Raw genomic sequence first — 21,010 nt, 5'->3', positions numbered from 1 at the left:
ATTTGCATATAAAAGGGTGAAGAGATATGTGCCGTGAAACAATGGGAGCATGAACTATTTTTGCTTGAAATAAAGTCTCACAATAGTCAGGTTATTATTTATTGTAAGATTAACCTCAATTTGTCTATTTACAGGCTGAAACAACAATTGGCCTACGCTCCTATCAGCAGAAAAGGTGAGAAACTTATTCTGTCATTCTCTTTACTTGAAATTGTTCTGCATAGTAAAACTGATAAATAGTACAAAGTGCCTTATATGTTCGGATGATTGATATTACATCACTACTGCTTAGGGTGGTGGCACACAGGATGGTTTAGTCGCCTGCGACAAATCTTCACTACTGTGGGTGACTAATCTCCCAGAAATGCCTTTCAACCAGCAAGAATATGAATCACCGGTCGATGGCATAAAAATCCCTTTGGTTTTCTGAAGCCGTCCGAAGTTGCCTCACGAAGATTCACATTCTTGCTGGTGGGAAGGCATTTTGGGAGCTTAGTCGCTCGCAGTAGCAAAGATGTGTCTCAGCTGGCTAAATCTCCCGTGTACCACCACCCTTAGACCTCTGGTAGACGGCTCACTACTATGTTTTTTATGATCACACAGGAGTTTGCACCTGCTATGCCATACTTGATACTTTGCCATTCTAAAAAGGTAAACATCATTCAAAACTACTAGACTGCAGAAATAGCCCATCTTAGCCATTTTACAGTTTACTTTGCACAAAAAAATCTTTCATTTTTTAAAGTTGCAGGAAAAGGATATCTAATGATTATTATTAACAGACGTATCACTGATTCCTTGTCTTTCTGGAGCAACTTCACATCTTAATTATTATTAATTAGTAAGAAGTAGGCCAAGACTGTTTTGTTTATTAACAGTTGAAAACAAACTAAAAGTGAAAAAAGGAAACCTGACAAAACCTGTTTAGTCATTCAGATATGTACCCTGTCCAGAAATGTTTCCTGGCTGTACAGATTGTGATGGAAGAAGCCACCAAATGGTTCTGCTATGAAGGCAACAAATGAAAAGGAAGCTATGCCAGCACATTTCTGTGGGTGTGTCATTGTGTTCCAATCATTTTCTGTGTAGTTTACTCTTAATGCTGTGCTGCTGGATTTCTCAGTGATGATGCAAGCCAGTAATGTGTTTAAGCAATTTGTGGTGTTCATGTTTAAGGGAAATGCAAGTTGCTTCTGTGTCATTTTCATTTCTGAAAATGTTCCTTGGAGACTCAACACATGAAAATGCCAGACCTTTATTATATCTGATGCATACTTTAATTGGCAAGCTAAAGTAAAATCGCCCTTTAGCATATCTGCCTTTTAAACTGGGATTTAGTTTCTTTACACATAACTTCTTTAATCTTATTTTGTCTACCCTGTCATTGCACACAAAGGGACAATGTTAGCTCGCTTTATGTGTACAGTGAATGGTTGCTGTCATTCATGTTACTGCTTATAGATACAGGCTAGTGAGGTAAAGTAAAACACTGTTGGGGAAAAAAACAGGTGAAAGTATGGCAATCACTTTTACCCTGTAATTTATTGCTTATGCTGGCCTGTTAAAGGACAAGGAAAGGCACACCTGATAAATAAATTTGCAGAAAGTGCGGAATCGAACTCCGTTTGATTAAACTTACAATGCAGCTCTCAGCTGTCCACTGACTCTTCACTGATGTCAAATCTGTTATATTCAGGGCAGGCTGACATTAGCACACTTACTTTTTTTCGGAAGAAAATCAGGGTCCAGGCACAAGCATGCACTGTGGAATAATCATAAACCCTGCGCATGTTTCAAAAACGTAATCCATGGAGTTATTCAGGGCAGATATTTTAATAAATGGCACATGTGCGGTAGACAAATACAAGAGGTTGTCTGCACTCAACCCATTATCAATATATTAAGGACATTGAGTAATTTTGTGCCTTAAAGTGGAGGTTTACGTTTAAGTTAATGTTAATATTTTATAGAATGACCAATTGTAAGCAACTTTTCAATTGATCTTCATTATTTATTGCAGAAGTTGCAAACTGGAGAGTTGCTGAATAGGGATTGGCGAATTTGACTGGTTTCACGTCGCCAAAAAAGTCTATGGGCGACAACACAATTTTGATGCGCGGTGAAATTTTTTTGACGTGCATCTTTCCTTTTTTTGTCGCACGCCGCCATACAAGTCTATGGGCGTCATTTCTACGGCGAAAAAATTCACCCATCCCTACTGTGATTAAAAAGCGAAATAACTCAAAAACCACAAATAAGAAAAAATTAAAACCAATGGCAAATTGTCTCAGAATATCACTCTCTACATCATACTAAAAGTTAACTCAAAGGTGAACAACCTCTTTAATGTGCTAAAAAATGCCAAAATATGCTTGTCCATATAGTGCAATATATTTAAGCTGGCCAACTAGTTCAAAGTCATCCCGATGTATGGCCAGTCCTACACTCAACTTTAATCTGATTCATTAAGAATTCAATTGCTTCATTATATATTTTAGACAGGGAAGTTTTACCTGCAACTTACTTGCTGCTTTCATGGTTTTAACTCCTAAACATGGTTACCCTTTTATTGGACACCACTGGGATCACCTGACAGTAGCTGGAAGGGTGCAGTAGAATCATGTTCCAAAGGGGAACCGTCACTTGCAGAAACATGGTTGCAATATAGTAGTTATTCAGTTAACTTCGTTTGACAATTTCTGACTAATGAGAATGCTTACTAAAAAATATGCAGTTTTAGAAGAGGAGCATAGTAGCTATCTATAGTGAGTATGCGACTTGGATGACATCCATTCTCCTTTAACCTGTCTACAGGAAAACTGTCTTCAAAATCATGGGAACATGTGCCAAACATAGATAAAGTAGAGCAGTGTCACTATTCCAACAGTGTTTAAAATAGAGTACAACATCAAATATTATCACAAAACTGAATGCACCACTGCAACCTTTTCCCAGATTGTGATGCAAATGCTCCTTGCACACTTCTAAAGAACTGAATCATTATGGCAGTGATTCTTAACCTGTGGACTAAGAGAACAATCGGTGTCCCTATGCCATTTGGCTGATGGTGGGTTTCCTAGCTAGTTTTCATTACTCCTTTTTCTATCCAGGCCCTCTCCTATTCATATTCCAGTCTCTCATTCGAATCAGTGCACGTTGCTAAGGTAATTGGACCCCAGCAATCAGATTGCTGAAGTCGTAAACTGGAGAGCCACTGAAAAAAAAACTAAATATCTAAAAAAAAACACAAATAATAATACCACAAATAATAATAGTAAAAAAAAAATTGCAATTTGTCTCAGAATTTCACTATATGATAATAAAAGTTAAAAACTCAAATCAGAACAACCCTTTAATCTCTAGAAAATATGAAGGGGGGGCTGTGGAGGGAGGGATGAGGACGGAGGGCTTTTGTAATGAGGGCTGAGGAGGGATGTCTGAGGACCGAGGAGGGTGGGCTGAGGATTGAGCCACGAGAGGGGAGATTGCAACAGCAAATGTGGGCAACACAGAGGTGTGACTGCAGTTTCTTTGGATAAGTGAGTAGAATAAGAGACAAGTCTGCATACTTCTTCTTTATGAGAGCGCATGCAGGAGTGTGTGTTCTCCTCATGATGTCCTAAAATGTGTTCCGTAAAATCAATATTGTGCAGCTATAATTAATTTCCCTCTAGAGGTCCTCCAACCAAAACTTGCTTAGAGAAAGAAAATGTAATTCTAAGCAGCTTTATAATATACCCCAACTAACAATTTTCAGTGTTTGTTAAAGGACATCTCATTCACTGGAGTGTTAAAACTTGATCCCCCAGCATCACTTTTTGATTTGCTCTCTCGGTTGGTGCGCCTTTTAAGAAAAAAAAAAAAAAAAAAAAAAAAAGTGAACCAGACTTTGGACTAAATAATGTAGATCTGTGACCACCTTTTTATTTTTCCCTAGTGCAACTTAAGTTGCAAAATTATAAATTTTCAAATTGCAATTTTGCAGGGAATCCTGGCAAAATATCAGTACATGTATGGGATCTATTATCCAGAAAGCTCCGAATTACAGACATGCCATCTCCCATAGACTCCATTTATCCAAATACATGTATGGGACCTATTATCCAGAATGCTCGAGACTTGGGGGATTCCTGATAACGGATCTTTCTGTAATTTGGATCTTCATACCCTAAATCTATTAGAAAATCATGTAAACCCAGGCTGGTTTTGCTTCCAATAAGGATTAATTATATCTTAGTTTGGATGAAGTACAAGGGACTGTTTTTTTTTATTACAGTGAAAAAGGAAATAACTTTAAAAAATTTGGATAAAATGGAGTCTATGGCAGACAGCCTTTCCATAATTCAGAGCATTCTGGATAACTGGTTTCCAGATAACGGATCCCATGCCTGTAATCCAAATTTTTTTAAATGATTTCCTTTTTACCAAACTAAGCTATAATAAATTATTATTGGAAGAAAAACCAACCTATAGGGTTTACATGATTGTCTAGTAGACTTAAAGAAGAACTAAAGCTTTACTAAAGAAGTAGGCTAGAAATGCTGTACATTATGCTTTGGGCTTCTGTCCCAGCCCAAGGCAACCACAATCCTTTAGCAGTAAAGATGCCCCAGTAGCTCCCCATCTTCTTTTCTGTAGATTCACTGCACATTCTCTGTACTGCTGTCACTTACTGAGCTTAGGGATCCACTCACAATATACAGTACGCATAGAATGTAAATGTTGCAGTATAAGGCTGATTAGTAATTAATACAGATAATTTCTACATGGCAGCTTAGAAACCAGTGCAACTAGCGTCAGGATTTAACAATCCGCTTTGAATCATTAGCTTATATTACAGGCCAACCTTGTTTTCTGTTTGATAATTTGCAATGACCCACAAGCGAGTATCGCGAACATTGCTGCTATTGAGAAGCTGAAACTTTAGGCTGGTGCAATAAGTTCAGTATATAAAATATGGCATTTTTAGCCATAGTCCATTTTTTAGGGTCTACTATGAAGAACCAAATTACAGAAAGATCTGTTTCCTAAAAACCCCAGGTCCCGAGCATTCGTGAGTTTTTTTTTTTTATCCTTAATCAATTTTATTTTGGGCCTTCAGGTCGTCTTTTTTTATTTTATTTTTTTATTTTTAATAGTTTTAAAAAATTTCTATATGTGTTCAGTTTCCTTATGCTTTACAGTAAATGTAATTGCAATTTAAAACAGTATCTGTCTGACTATTTATATTTTATAACGTCTGCCTCTGAGTTCTGAAACATTTTTGCAAGCCAGGTACCGTATATACTCGAGTATAAGCCGACCCGAGTATAAGCCGAGGTACCTAATTTACCTAAGAAAACTGGGAAAATTTATTGACTCTAGTATAAGCCTAGGGTGAGAAATTAATTTTAGGACATGGCCAATTTAAATTTTTTTCTTACTATATTTTTTTCTCCTTCACTGATCCTTTTTAATTATTTTTAACATTATTTCTCTGCCTTCATTTTCTATGCAATTTGCCCTCTTTGTATTTCCATGTGTCATTCTCTTCTACACAGTACATGAACAGTTCTCCCTCATTATGTCAAATGTACAATTCTTCCACCACCCACTTTTTTTATTTTAATGTTATCTAAACCACCTGCTTCTATTTCCTTTTATGCCTAAGATGCCATATATATCTGCTTTCCCTGTACCTTTGCCCCCTCCCCACCATCCACAAATAGCTTGTGTCTAGAGTCTAGTACTTTTTCCACTGTGCCTTTCTTCTTCAGACTTGACATGCTTGTAATTTACAGTCATGGTGTGAACTATGTAGTACAACAAACCTGGAGGAGCACATTGTACAAAAGAGATAAACTCTGGCCCCAGTCAAATTATCAATCACTAAGCTACGTGGATCGGTTGCTTCTAGCTGAACTCTGGCTCTGACACTGATCAGTCACTGCGCGACAGCAGAAACTCCGTACCGATCTGCTCCGTGACTCCAACAGTGTCCGACTACGGCCAGAGTTCAGTAGAGGGTTACAAGCCAAAATGATTGCACTGAAGTGGTTTGTTGAAAAAGAAGGCAAACGGAAGGTAAAAGACTTACCACATTACTCATTTGCAAAGCTACACCCCCAGTCATCCACTCGTTCTGGCCCTGCCTGTCCTAGTCTTAAACACATTACGTTTAAGAAACTCAACGCCAGCCTATATCTCACTTACCATCCACGTGTGCCAAGGTTCTCTTACTTGCGGGAGGAGCGCGCAAAGTTTCTGGAAACTGGGCCCCTAAAACAAGGTGGTTGTGGGTAATCCGGCCCTGCGAGTACTGAGTGACGAGAGCTGAGAGGGGAGGGGCTGAGGGATAAGGAAACAGAATCAAGCCACGAGGGGGGAGAAGGATGGGCAGCACGAAGGAGTCACTGCACGCTACAATCAGTGAGTAAGCAGAAACTTTTTAGCTGACTCGAGTATAAGCCGAGGTAGACTTTTTCAGCACATTTTGGGTGCTGAAAAACTCGGCTTATACTCGAGTATATACGGTAATTAACAGAACTGGAGGAGACCTGACTTCTGTTACACAGAACTAAAAGAAATAAACAAACTCTACTTTTAACAGCTGCTTTTAACAATACCTTTATAAGGATTGAAAGGCTGTAAGCAATGCATATTAGAAAGTTCCTTTCAATTAGTTTGTCTAATTTTGAAGAAAATCTGGTTTTAGATGGAGAATTCCTTTAAATTAGCAGAAACAGACACTAATCAATGATATGTTTATTATTAACGACAAAGGCAAAGCTAAACTAGTAAAGATAAACTATACACACTTGCAAGTATGGATTCTTTTCACTTTATTTTTCAAAACAATATCGGTAAACAATAGGGAACCATTTATCTGCATACTGGTGTTTATTATTATCTGAATCTTAGCTGCCATTCCAGCTGGACTGATCCTTGCTATTCTGTGCATAGGTGTACCGGGCTTCCATATTCTGGGGAAACACTGCAGGTTAGGAAACAAAAAGTTGCTTAGATTTGTTCTTTGAGATTCCTGATAGTAAATGTGGCCCAGTAAGTTTCTGATTTTCTCAACACCATTTAGCTGCACTCATTCATAGCTGATATAATTCACCAAGGAGTTCCATGATCATATAAAGGCACCCTGCTGAGTGATTTAATACAGGTCATGGATCAAGTACAAGGTACTGTTCTACATTTTATAGGCAGTATTAATATTTAAAATTGATTGGATTTTTTTTATAATTGCTTGCATTTATAGATTTGTGCTATTTAATAGCTGCATAGTGATTTTCTTGGTGAGGTGCAGTTCAAAGAATATGGAACTATGATGCTGACGAACAGGAAGTTCTACCACTCCCAGAACTATATATTGCAGCTCTAAATGGAAAGAAAAAAAATTGAAAACAAAGATTCAGATTTTTAAATTATTTAACGTAAACCTGTTAGGCAGCATTTTTTGGGGATCAAGTAATAAACATAAAAATGCTGTGGAATACAAAAGTAATTTTAGGTATAGTTGTAAAAAGGCATGGAACACTTTTTGAGAGTGCTAAGCCTTTTACTTGCTCTCAAAAAAAGCTTCCATCCTGTGTTTTACATAACATTGGTGGATTGGTGAAGGTAAAAAGTCTGTATTTTTAAATGTAGAAATACACAGCCTTTTCCTTCCCAGATATAACTGGTGGATTTAATACTCATGTGCTATTCAGTTGGAAAGCTATGGTCAAAAGTATCCTGACACATATAAGCTAAAAGTATAAAGATACTTGGTCTAAGTTGACATGTCCTTAGCTGGAACTGTTGAGTTCCGGTCTCCTGAAGGAATGCCAGGCAAGAACTATTCATTGGGAATGTGGAGTTTTTAATGAGGTGAATAAAACTTAAATCACCATGTGCTTTGTCAAGTGTTAGCTGGAGTGGTTTAAAGGAGAAGTAAAGCTTAACTAAAGAAGTAGCTAGAAATGTACATTATGTTTTGTGCTTCTGTACCAGCCCAAGGTAACCACATGCCTTTAGCAGTAAAGATCTTTGTCTCCAAAGATGCCCCAGTAGCTCCCCATCTTCTTTTCTGCTGATTCACTGCACATGCTCTGTGCTGCTGTCACTTATTGAGCTTAGGGACCCACTCACAATATACAGTACACGTAGAATATAAATGTCACAATATAAGGCTAAGTAGTAATTAATACAGATAATTACTACCAGGCAGCACAGAAAACAGGACAATTGGCATAAAAATTTAATAATCAGCCCTGTAGCATCAGCTTATTATTACAGACAAACCTCATTTTCTGCTTGATAATTAGCGACGAACCCTAAGTTTAGCTTCTCAACAGCTGTTCAGAGCCCACTGAGCATGTGAGTGTTGCAGACACTTTCCAAGAAGGTGACCCCCTGTGACAAGTTTGAAGTCCTGGATCATTGCTGCTATTGAGAAGCTGAAACTTTATGCTGCTGCAATAAGTTCAGTATTTTAAATATGGGATTTTTAGTCATATTCATTTTTAGGTTTTAGTTCTTCTTTAAAAGGCCACCACCAGTGAAGCAGTTGAAACACATGTTCTTCAGTGATAAACAGCATTTCACCATACAGCAGTCTCTAAAAAAAATCTCTTTGTGTTTTGGCATTTGCCTGAATGCACAATGCTGATGGAGGTGGTAAGATTTAGGCTAGAGCTCCTGGCACCATTGAAAGTAGAACTAAAGGGAATACATGCTGATTTTTATAGTGTAGTTTATTTATAAATGTTTTTACTTTTAATAATGGTATGTGGGCAGCAATCTCAAGTCATTATGCATGATCCTGTGCTTTCAGAAACCACCAGCGGAGTACATTGCAAGTCCTTTTGGATAGCTACTGCTTCAGCTATTCATTTTTTGTCTCCAGATTGTATCTAATACACTTCTCCTAATTTTTCTGTTGGGTGCTTTTCTCATGCCTACTACTAGTTGGACTGGGGTGCCTGGGTCCACCGGGAAGCATCATCTCAAGGGCCCCTGGTACAAAATACATAGTACCATACAACACCATTGTACTTATGATATCACCCCCCTCCCCCCCCCCAGCAGCGTGCTTCAGCGGAAAAATTGGAAGGTAACCCTGTTAGATATAAGAACAGCACTCAATAGTAAAAATCCCACTATGACTCCTTCAGTTACACTGAGTTGGAAAAACAATAGCTGATCTGAAAGCAATTCCATCCTAAAGTGCTGGCTCTTTCTAAAAGCACATGACCAGGCAAAATGACCTGAGATGGCTGCCTATGCACCAATATTACAACTAAAAAAAATACACTTGCTGGTTCAGGAATGAGATTTTAGATTGTAGAATTAATTATTTGCGATGTAAACAGTGTAATTTAGAAATAAAAACAACACCATAAAAATCACAACAGAATCCCATTAAAATTAATTTTATTATTTAGCATTTTGTTCAATTCTACAGTTTGGAATTTCAGCACTGATCTGGTTACTAGGGTCTGAATTCTCTTAGCAACCAGGCAGTGGTGTGAGTCAGAAGAAGTCAAATCATTCGAAAACTATACAAAATAAAAAATGAAGACCAATTGAAATGCTAAGAATTACTCCATTCTATAACATAATAAAAGCTATCTTAAAGGGAACGAGAATGAGCTGCCAATACCAACCAGTTACCCCTTCCCCACATTATAATGCAAACACAGATGCCCAGCAATACCAACTCCTGGTACCTTTGTGCATTCCCCCAGCACATCGTTACATTAACCCTAAGCGCTAGGTACTGACTCTCTGCAGCCCCACTCACCCACCTCCTTACCAGTATAACAGGGTGAACAGCGCAAAGCAGGGTGCTGGGACACTCACGGGCAAAGCTGACACTAGTGCAGCCTCTCCCCCATAACTCTGCCACTGCAAAGAACGTGCAATGAACAAGTGCCCCGGATAGTGCTGCAGTAATAAGACGATTGCGCTAAGTGCCAACCTGTTAAATCGGTTGCGCTCCAAACCAGATCCCGGAACCATCACACAGACTTATCGGGCGCTGGGAGTTAGGAGCAGATTTATAGCTCATGCATCCGTCCAGCTCCAGTCGTCAGACCCCGGACTCGTCCAGCCAGCGGCCGCAGCCCCTTAGAACCTGGCCCCCCAGCAGTGCGGTCCTGCAGGGGCGCTATTTACGCCACTGCTCCATCGTAGCCTCACCTGATAGAATGCGCATGCAGAGACAGCATTACGTTGGCTGCTTCTTACCTGCCTCCTGCCTGTAACGTAGAATTTTTCATGCAGGCGCAGTGCAGCCAATTGCCAGCAGGAAAGGATAGCAGGCTCATGTGATAACAGGATCCTCAGCAGCAGGCTTGACTCCAACCAGAGGTACTACAAGTAGGCAGCTAACTGTGGGCGGAAGCAAATTGACGGACACAGGCAGCGGGAGACGGTGGGCCCACTGCCAAACAATTACCAATGCCCAGACCACCTTCATAATTGTTCGCCGGACCTCACGGTACAAAATAACTTGTTTTATTAAGCCATCGCAAGATTTGCAAGTCACAAATTAACGAAAGCAAGGGCATAGGGGCCCACCAAGGCTGGGGCCCACTGGGTTTTTTCCCGGTATCCCAGCAGGCCAGTCCGACCCTGCTAGTTAGTGCCTAGGAGCATATTCATCAGATTTTCATCAGTAACATTTACCACTAACCTGCTCAGGCTAGTGGTAGCCTGCTTTTTTATAAAGGTCATGGGGTATCCGAATGCCTCTTGCTGTATTTAACATATTTGTTGTGTCTGTACCCTCTACATTTATGGGTCCTGTTTAGGGATGCACCAAATCCAGGATTCGGCCAAGATTCTGCCGTTTTCAGCAGGATGCGACTGATTCCAAGTGCCTGGCCGAACCAAAGTCAAAATTTTTTTTAGCTACGTGCACGTTCTCTTTGTCCTTTATTGCCCTAATTTACATATGCAAATTAGGGTTCAGATTCAGTTCTGTATTCAGCCAAAAAAGGAATCCTTAAAGGAATTGTTCAGTGTAAAAATAAAAACTGGGTAAATGGATAGGCTGTGCAAAATAAAAAATGTTTCTAATATAGTTAGTTAGCCAAAAATGTAATGTATAAAGGGTGGAGTGATTTGATGTATAACAAGTCTAGCTGCACAATTTTGATTAATTCTGAAGAATCTTTGAAAATTTGAATTATTTGATTAAAAATAAATAATAAAAATTAATAAATGTATAATAATTACATTTAAAAAAAGTGTACAAAGAAAAAATATATATACATTATATATATATATATATATATATATATATATATATATATATATATATAGAAAATCCAAAAATACGGATGCACACAGGTATTTCCAAGATAGTTAAAAAACTTAGATTTTATTCAGTACATTTAAAAAAGCAGGTCGACGTTTCGGTCTGTATCTAAGACCATTTTCAAGACCAGGTTTATGGTCTTGAAAATGGTCTTAGATACAGACCGAAACGTCGACCTGCTTTTTAAACTATCTTGGAAATACCTGTGTGCATCCGTATTTTTGGATTTTCTACATATTGCTGCTTGGGGGTAGCACCAGGACTGTGTACGATTTTGTTGGTGTGCTGAACTAATTGGACTTTTGTATATATATATATATATATATATATATATATATATATATATATATATATATATGTATATGTATATATATGTATATATATATATATATGTATATATATATATATATGTATATGTATATATATGTATATATATATATATATGTATATATATATATATATATATATGTATATATATATGTATATATATATATATATATATATATATGTGTATATATGTATATATGTATATGTATGTATATATGTATATATGTATGTGTATATGTATGTATATATGTATATATGTATGTATATATGTATATATATGTGTATATATATATATATATATATATATATATATATATATATATATATATATATATATATATTTATTAATACAATCTCGTATAGCCATTATTGTACAAGCTGATTTGGAAAGTCTCAAGCTCTTGGCGTATGGGACAGAGAAAAGGATGAACTCACCCATGCCTTTTTCTATTAACACAAATTGAAACTGCCTGTCACAGCAAGTACACGTGTCTCCTTCTAAAAACTCATCATCTGGTCAGGAGGTAATGGTAGCTTCACTGTTCCCCTGGACGCAGCGAGTGATTCGCAACGTAAGGCAGGAAGAACTGAGAGGTGGCAAGCACAATTATAAGAAAGGAAAGTGCAAGGAGCGCATTCTGACACAAGTACCTGGTAATGTGGTTTTCTGCACAACTGACAAAGGGGGTAATTGAAAGTACCGTAAATGCACTTGCAGACATAACATATGCAGCCTAAAAATTTTGTTTCTAGTATGGAGCTTTCAGCATTTGCTGCCAATCTACTTTTCAGTGTCGGCAAAATAGCTTTAGCTTTTTTTGCAAACGACTTTTAAATCAACTGGCAGTGACGGGGTTAATGCATGAATAGTTTAAAAATGCATGTTCTCCCACAAGTCCTTTTTTTAAACTTATTAACACCCCTTCTTTCGCTAAGCAGTTAGCTGGCTCTTTCTGTAACCATAGGCTATATTTAAATAAAAGAGACAAACTTTCATTTGTTTCGTTTTGTCTCATTAGACTTCCCTTCCCCCCAAATTTTTTATTTATGGTCTATTTTTTTTGGCACCTGCAGTATGTTAGGACAATTAAACATGGTTTCCAGTAAGCAGGATTTCCCCCTGAATGTGTTTAGACTTCGGTTCAAATATATTAAAGCGATGTTAGATACCATTGAAATTTAAAAACACTATATAAATTTGTCTTCAGGCTTAAGGGTAGAGTCCTGCGCGGGTCCATTTTTTGGAACCTGCAACCCGCATTCTTACCCGCTTGGACCCGCTACCCGACCCGCAAGTACCTTATCTGCGACCCGGCCCCAAGATCTGCTGACCATTTAGAATCAGGAAGTGCTGTCGTAAACCGGAAGTGATATCATCGTAAGTAGGCATGGCCAGAAAAAAAGGAGTAAAACTGGAAGTACTGTCATTGTAAACTGAAAGTGACATCATCGGAAGTAGGCGTGGTCAGAAAAAAGGAGTAAAAATCGCTATTGAGAATACCCATGACACACAGAACCGCCGACCCGTGTCTATACCCGCACCCGGAACTTCTACCCGCAACTTGCAGGGTACCGCAGGTTTTTGCGGCTACCCGACCCGCTGCAGGACTCTACTTAAGGGCAAATATAGAAAAACCTGAAAGGAGAAACCATAAGAGTTTCTCACGATTTGTCACTATAATTTTTATATATCTCATTTATTGTTTCTTGCACCATTTTTTAGACCAAGAATGCATTCTGGGAAATATTTTGAGTGAGAAATGGTGGCGTGTCCGTTGGATAGAATTGATCTTGGCACATACTGTATTGACCTCCTTTGAGTGTGTCATGCAAGGATAGGTTGGTGAAAAAAATTTAGAAAACGTAAAACATGAGATTTCATGTTCTTACGACCCCTTAGAGAACTTTTGCTGGGAAATGCAACAGGAAGTGCTTCTAGTTAATGCCTCAGTGAGAAGCATCTGTCTGTTTTCACACCTATAGTTGCCAAGTCATCTTTGTTCTGAGATTATTATACATTTCCATGAGTCTGGGATCATTTTTAGCACAATTGTTAAAGGGGATATCTTACTTGAATACAACATTTTCAAAAAACATTTAGTGTCATGTAATGTGTTATCCAGTGTAACATCTGTAATTGGGAACATTTTTCCTAAATGTACAGGATTTTATAAATCTTCTGACAGTAACCAGATAAATAACCCTCGAAATGAAGGCCAGGGGTTCATTAAACAGTTTGGTGCCCAATGTGCATAGGTTTATATAAGTATGTGGTCTCTATGGTCCCAAAAGGAAGACACCCCAAATGATCTATCATCCTCTGACATTCCAGCTACTGCAAAAACAGCACATTTCTTGCATTTTGTGTGGGGTAAAGCTACAAAAAAGTATGCTCATCCCATAAAGTGATATATTTTTTAAAAGTACACATTCCCCCAAATCCAAAATGGGTAAGTAAATATGTCTTTCTACTCTAAAGTACCATACTGCAAAACTTTCCTAAATTTGGTGATGTTTATGAAATTTCATTAAATCACCTCAAAGCTTCCAATTTGCAGCATCCTTTCTACCTCATGTCATTAGGTTTCATGATAAAACACCTTAGATATGAATACCAGGGGTTCATTAAACAGTTTTATGCCAATTGTGTATAGGTTTTCCTAAGTATGTACCATTTACTGTCTCCAAAATGTACCTTATGCATTCTAATTTCATGCTTACATAACCTTATTCTAAAACAAACAGTTTTATGTGTGGTAAAAGCTGAAAAAAAGTACAGTGATCCCTGAAAAATAGGTAAAGTTGTCTACACCAAACTCAACTGCAAATCTTTCCTAAACTTGGAGGTATTTGACATTTCTGAAAATTCTTAAAGGGGAAGGAAACCTCTTCGGCGCTAACCCCCCACCCCCCTCCCGTGTATTGCCCCCCCTCCCTCCTCCCCCCTGGCCTACCCCTCCCGCTGGGCAAATGCCCCTAACTTGTTACTTACCCTTCTGCGCAGGTCTAGTCCAGGGAGTTCACAGGCGACATCTTCTTCCACGCGATCTTCTTCCTCCTTTGACCGGCGCATGCGCAGTAGGATCGTTTCGCCGGTACGATCTACTGCGCATGCGCGTGACTTTTGGCGCATGCGCAGTAGATCCGTACCGGCAAAATGCTCCTACTGCGCATGCGCCAAAACGCCGGTCAAAGGAGGAAGAAGATCGCGTGGAAGAAGACCCCCTAACATACAAGAACCCCCCGAAAACCAACATGGGTAAAGACATCTTTCTACACCACAAACTACTAAACCACAATGCTATGCTAACAAATACATAAGGAATAATAATGCAGGGATAAAATTGCAATAAAACCACAAAAATTGCGAGAATCAATGAAATAAAAAAAACTGATCCAACAGCATAATTAATGGTCAAAATACCTGATCCAATCGTCACGCTGCCAAAATAAAGTTTTTTTTTATTTGAAACAAAAAACAAAAGACAAAACTGTAAAATTAATGTTGCAGGACCAACGTAACAGACCCCCAGCCACTGATGCAGGGAAGGAAGTGCTCCTCTGCGAAGTACGTTTGTAGCAGATTGAGCCTTTGCCTGCCAGCATGCAGGGCAGCAATCAGGGGGGAGAGTTGTAGGGGGCCCGAGGGTAAGGGGGGCCCGCCATGCCACACTTATTTGATTATAACAAACATGGGAAAGTTGTGCTCACCACTAGTTTTTAAAATCATTAGGCGGGGGTGCAATGAGGGTGTGACCACAAAATACATATAGACAAATACAAGATTCCTCTGCACTCAACCCATTATCAATATATTTAAGACAGAGACATTTTGTGCATACTGCTACTGAAAAATGCCTTACCCTTTAAACAAAACAGGGATTGTTTGTCCATATATTGCAATATATCCAAGCTGGCCAACTACGTCAAAGTCATCCCATATCTGGGTTGAGTGCAGAGGAATCTTGTATTTGTCTATATGTATTTTGTGGTCACACCCTCATTGCACCCCCGCCTAATGATTTTAAAAACTAGTGGTGAGCACAACTTTCCCATGTTTGTTATAGTTCTACAAGAGCAGTGACCAGCTCCATGTTGTAGCTCCCACCCCCTCCAACTATAGTCAGGTGATCCCACTGGTGTCTAATAAAAGGGCAGCCAAGTTTGGGAGTTTTACTTTGAAAGCAGCTAGTAAGTTGCAGGTAAAACGCATTCGTCCCTTTTATAAAATGTATAATGAAACCATAGAATTCTTAATGAATCAAATGAAAATTGAGCATAGGACTGGCCAGATATGGGATGACTTTGACGTAGTTGGCCAGCTTGGATATATTGCAATATATGGACAAACAATCCCTGTTTTGTTTAAAGGGTAAGGCATTTTTCAGTAGCAGTATGCACAAAATGTCTCTGTCTTAAATATATTGATAATGGGTTGAGTGCAGAGGAATCTTGTATTTGTCTATATGTATTTTGTGGTCACACCCTCATTGCACCCCCGCCTAATGATTTTAAAAACTAGTGGTGAGCACAACTTTCCCATGTTTGTTATAGTTCTACAAGAGCAGTGACCAGCTCCATGTTGTAGCTCCCACCCCCTCCAACTATAATCAGGTGATCCCACTGGTGTCTAATAAAAGGGCAGCCAAGTTTGGGAGTTTTACTTTGAAAGCAGCTAGTAAGTTGCAGGTAAAACGCATTCGTCCCTTTTATAAAATGTATAATGAAACCATAGAATTCTTAATGAATCAAATGAAAATTGAGCATAGGACTGGCCAGATATGGGATGACTTTGACGTAGTTGGCCAGCTTGGATATATTGCAATATATGGACAAACAATCCCTGTTTTGTTTAAAGGGTAAGGCATTTTTCAGTAGCAGTATGCACAAAATGTCTCTGTCTTAAATATATTGATAATGGGTTGAGTGCAGAGGAATCTTGTATTTGTCTACACTTATTTGATTAGCCAGGCCCTGCTGACTTCGGGAAGGCATGGACGTTTAAGGGGCCCTGGCCACCAATTTTCTTATAATGTGTGTTTGTGGGGGAGGGCTGGCCATCAATTTTGGCCACCAATTTTTTTTCACATGTGGGGTCCTAGCAACTAATATTTTTTAATGGGGGGGGGCCCTGGCCACAAATTTTTTTTTGTGGGGGGCCCTGACCACCTATATCTTTTTATTTTTTATTAACATGTAGGAACCCTCGCCACCAATATTTTTTTTGTTTTTTTACTGTGTGGTGGGGGGGCAGACTTGTGGGGTGGGGCTTGCGGTGGGCACAGCCCAGGGGGCCCAGGGAATTTTGTCGTATGGGGCCCTGTGACGTCTGATGGCCGTCCTGCCAGCATGTACAGCGTACGTGCATGGCAGGCAAAATTGTAAAGCCGATGTTGTTGTGCTGGTATTTTTCCCCAGAAAACGTGGCAACCCTAGTCTCTGCCCCAGTGGAGTTGCACACATTATGGTTAATTATATTAGAAGTGAATGAACCTTCAGGTATATTTTTGGGTTGTGGGAGGGGAAGGCAACACACAGAGGACGCCCACACAAGCAAGTCCTCTTGTCCCAAACTCAATCATAAAGCACTCTCTAAAATAGCCCTGCTCAAAAATCAGACATGCAGCGGAGTTGGTCCACATCATTTCAGGCTTCTGCTCCCCAAGTGCTCAGCAGGAGTATTTGTGGTGGAAGCCAATCTTATTCTGGCATCCACTGAGCATGCTCCTGCTTGATGGTCATGTCTTTTGTGCATGTCAGTAGTAGAGGACAGGAGACTGTATAGAGGCAATTAATAGTTACAGTATTAAGTGTGTATGAGGGATGAGGGAGCTTTCTCATTTTCCTTCAGGCTTTTATAAGATGCTTTGGAGACGAGTTGATCAATAAAACCTAAAGATAGAGCACTTTGGCACTGAGATCTTTGTATTTTATGCATATGTTAACTGTGTGCCTTTCATAGCTTGTGCTGTTCTGTCAAGCCAAGAAAGCAGAAATGCTGAACAGGACTTTACAGGTTGGCCTTTGATTACGCTGCTGCAGTAGTTTTGTTGCAGCCAGTGTTTATTGGAAATAAGGGAAGCCGTGCCAATAAACACCTAAAAATAACTACACAACTATTTTTCATAGTCCTTTTTGGAATTTTTTTTATTTACTGTATTTTGCTATATTGTAGATAGTGGATTATGCAAATAATATATATGGGCATTGGTAAAAACCCTATTTGGGGAATACTGGTAGGGCTGGCGGGTTAAAAAAATGGTTAATCAAGAAGATGTTTTGCAGATTTCTCCATGTCCCTATATTGAATCCATGCTTTATCATTCGTTTTCATCCATCATTCTGTGCCATTGTCCTAAAACAAAGGACCCAAAATGTTTTTGCACATGAAGCCATAATAAAATGAAAAAGGAGTTAGAAAGTAAAACAAGCATGAAAAAATGTTCCTGGGTGTACCAAATAAGGGTTCTGATTGGCTGTTTAAAAGCCCCCTATGTGGACTGACTGCCTGTAGGGAGCTCTCTTTGGCAATACACCTGTTTTTATGCTATTAACACTTGCCTCCAAGCTAGGAATTAAAAAATAACCACCTGTTTGAGGCCACAAAAAGTAAAAGAGCGGTATGACACTGAAGTTTTGCAGATCAATTCACTCATTACAGAAATACAAAATTGCATGCTATATTTTTCACAAGAAGAAATCCCATCACGGATGGAACACTCCAGGAGTCACCGCTTGACAATTATCAACATACAGTAATGTCTCCTGATTATAGAAACACACTGAATTATATATGAGTCATGCTGTTAGTTTAATACTTTGTTTTCTTTGAACTTTTGCTCTCAAATATGTAACTATAATCATTCCTATGCATACAGAAAACCTTGACAACTTGTATCTTCTGAATGCTTAATAAATACATTTATAAAAAAAAAAAGAGAACTTGCCCTTTAAATGGAGTTGTGTCTAAGTGGTGGTTGTTTACTTGTCATATATATGGCACAATTACATGCCTAGTACCTGGTCTGCCACATGATCATCATATGACCAGACTTAATTTAATTTTGAAATGTTATCCATTTATTTACAAACGTCTACGCGCTGAGCTAACAAACCTTTTTTATTTCAGGCCAATTTCCAAGAATTTTACTTTAGTTATTGTAGAGTGTTTACCTAAATGAGTATGCCTACTCCCATAGAGTCGATTTTTTTACAATAATACTAATCCAAACCCTTTCCTTTTTATTTATAAAGTGAAACCTCAATTTTACATCCCCTGATTTTAAGTTTTCCCTCATTTTACATTGTTGTTTTGTGGTGCCACCTATATATTATGCATAATGCATTTGCCTAATTTTACAATTTCCTGCATTTAAACCATTTTTTTCTATTCCCCTGAAAAAAATAAAATGGGGGTTCTGTTGTAATAATAAAACAGTACATTGTACTTTATCCAAACTAAATTGCATGAGTATATTGGTGGCAAAATATCTAATCCAGAATATCCCAGATGCCTAAAGTTCCAGATGATAAATCATATACATGTATACACACATGTTGTGTGCTTCAGGGTCTACTAATATAGTTTGTATAGTGAATTAAGTATCCCCTCTTGTAAAATATAAGGATATTATAAGTCACCAAGAAGTTCCATGACCATAAAAAAACACGAGGCCAGAGGCCTCCATAAGCTCCATAAAGGTCATGGAACTCCGAGATGACTTCTATTACCCTCATATTTTTAAACAGGGGGTAGAGTCCTGCAGCGGTTCGGGTACCCGCAAAAACCTGCTGGTTGTGGGTAGAACTTCCGGGTGCAGGTATAGTTAAGGATAAGGTACTTGCGGGTCGGGTAGCGCGTCCAAGCGAGTAAGAATGCGGGTCCGGGTTGCGGATTGCAGGTTGCTGGTACGGGTCGGGTATGGGTTCCAAAAAATTGACCCCCCCCCCCAGGACTCTAACAGGGGGTACTTTACTTATTATAATACACAAGTTTCAGTGCGTCATGTGACAGAAATTACATCGCTAAACTCAGATTATAACCAATCACCAAGTACTGTTTATAATGATATCATTTACAGGATATTCATGGCTACAGTAGGGAAATGTTTTAATAAGGACTGATGTTTTTTTAAAATGATTCCATGGAGTAATTTGAGCAAATGTACTTCGTTGTTTCAAACTTTTTGAGTTAGCCTACAATATGGTTCAGCATCTTTCCTGAGCCCCCCCCATTATGGTATTAGGTATGCAGGATAGTTAAAAGCTCTATTTGCAGATCTTACCCTAACTGGATTTTAGGCTTTGATTCTCACAGTATCTAGATTCTAGAGCAACATATTGGAGTTCATCCAAGAACTCTTACTATCTGGCTTTTAAACAGATACTGGTGTGCCCCAAATTTTCATCACTTCATGCCCATTTGGCTGGGACCGCCCCACCATTTGGGAGCATTTGTGATATAGGGGGTTTTTAATATCACACATCCAGACAGATTCTTCACTGTATAACAGATTAGTGAGACATTCAGTTTGCTTTTGGCCTTTCAAGCCTAAACTGACGTTCTTGTAATGACCTAAGCATATTGTTTTTCCCTTGGCTCCTTTGAAGGTGTTAATCAGCTTGCAGTTGAGTCTTACGTAAGCATTCCTTTTCATTCAAACTAACTTTTGTTATCACTTCCCACTCCCCTCTTATTGTGTTGTAAAATGTTAGCAAGTTGCCAGAAGTAGGCCTAGCATTATATGCTTTGTGCTGTGAGCACACTGAGGGCATGGTCATCCATTCAGCTCTGTAAATGTAAGTGTTTATAGCAAAAGCAACTCCTTAGGCAGCACTTTACTGGGGTCCGCAAAAGGCTGGCCCTGATAAATTTCAGAGCAGAATTTTTTTAAAAGGTGAAATTCAGCTTTTTCATTGCATTGCTAATGCAGCGAGCCCCTTGCTTTGTGAAATGCTTGGCGCCGCAGAGTTATTCAACTTGTGCCCTTTGAGGGATGTGCGGATTTCAATGTATTATCACCCACTTCTTGCCCCATCAATAATAATATCTAAAGCAAATGGATCTTTGCACAATTTGGCTGTCCAAGTGGTGGGCCTAATCACTCTATAAAATTGTCCTGTTGGGAGGGGACAAGAGCCTGCAGCAGTTCCTTCCTGATGGGATTTTCTAAACTTCCTGATTTATATCTGTTCTATTGATTGCTCAACTGCCTATTGGTTTAAGTGTGTTTGTATGTTTCATTTTTTATTGGGGTGTTGGTTTGGGGTTAGTTAATATCTATGACCAAAGGATGTTTCCACAGCAGAGTAGGCACTTAACAGATATAGCAGTTATATTAAAAGGATACTGTCATGGGAAAATATGTTTTTTCCAAAACACATCAG

General features: G+C 38.8%; 1 protein-coding gene across 2 annotated transcripts in view; it reads left to right on the top strand.

Moving 5' to 3' along the window:
• The window catches only part of tmem131.L (transmembrane protein 131 L homeolog), a 119,272-nt gene that overhangs the window by 29,012 nt on the left and 69,250 nt on the right, over positions 1 to 21,010 (top strand). For both annotated transcript variants that reach the window (XM_018247111.2, XM_018247109.2), the window contains exon 3: positions 135 to 175. In XM_018247111.2, the coding sequence (XP_018102600.1) occupies positions 135 to 175 (41 nt within the window). The remainder of the gene's footprint in view (positions 1 to 134; positions 176 to 21,010) is intronic.

Source organism: Xenopus laevis, chromosome 2L (genome assembly GCF_017654675.1).
Source record: "Xenopus laevis strain J_2021 chromosome 2L, Xenopus_laevis_v10.1, whole genome shotgun sequence".
In the NCBI taxonomy this organism is placed as follows: Eukaryota; Metazoa; Chordata; class Amphibia; order Anura; family Pipidae; genus Xenopus; species Xenopus laevis.
The sequence above is the reverse complement of the archived record's forward strand: the minus strand, read 5'-3'. Positions and strand labels throughout refer to the sequence as shown.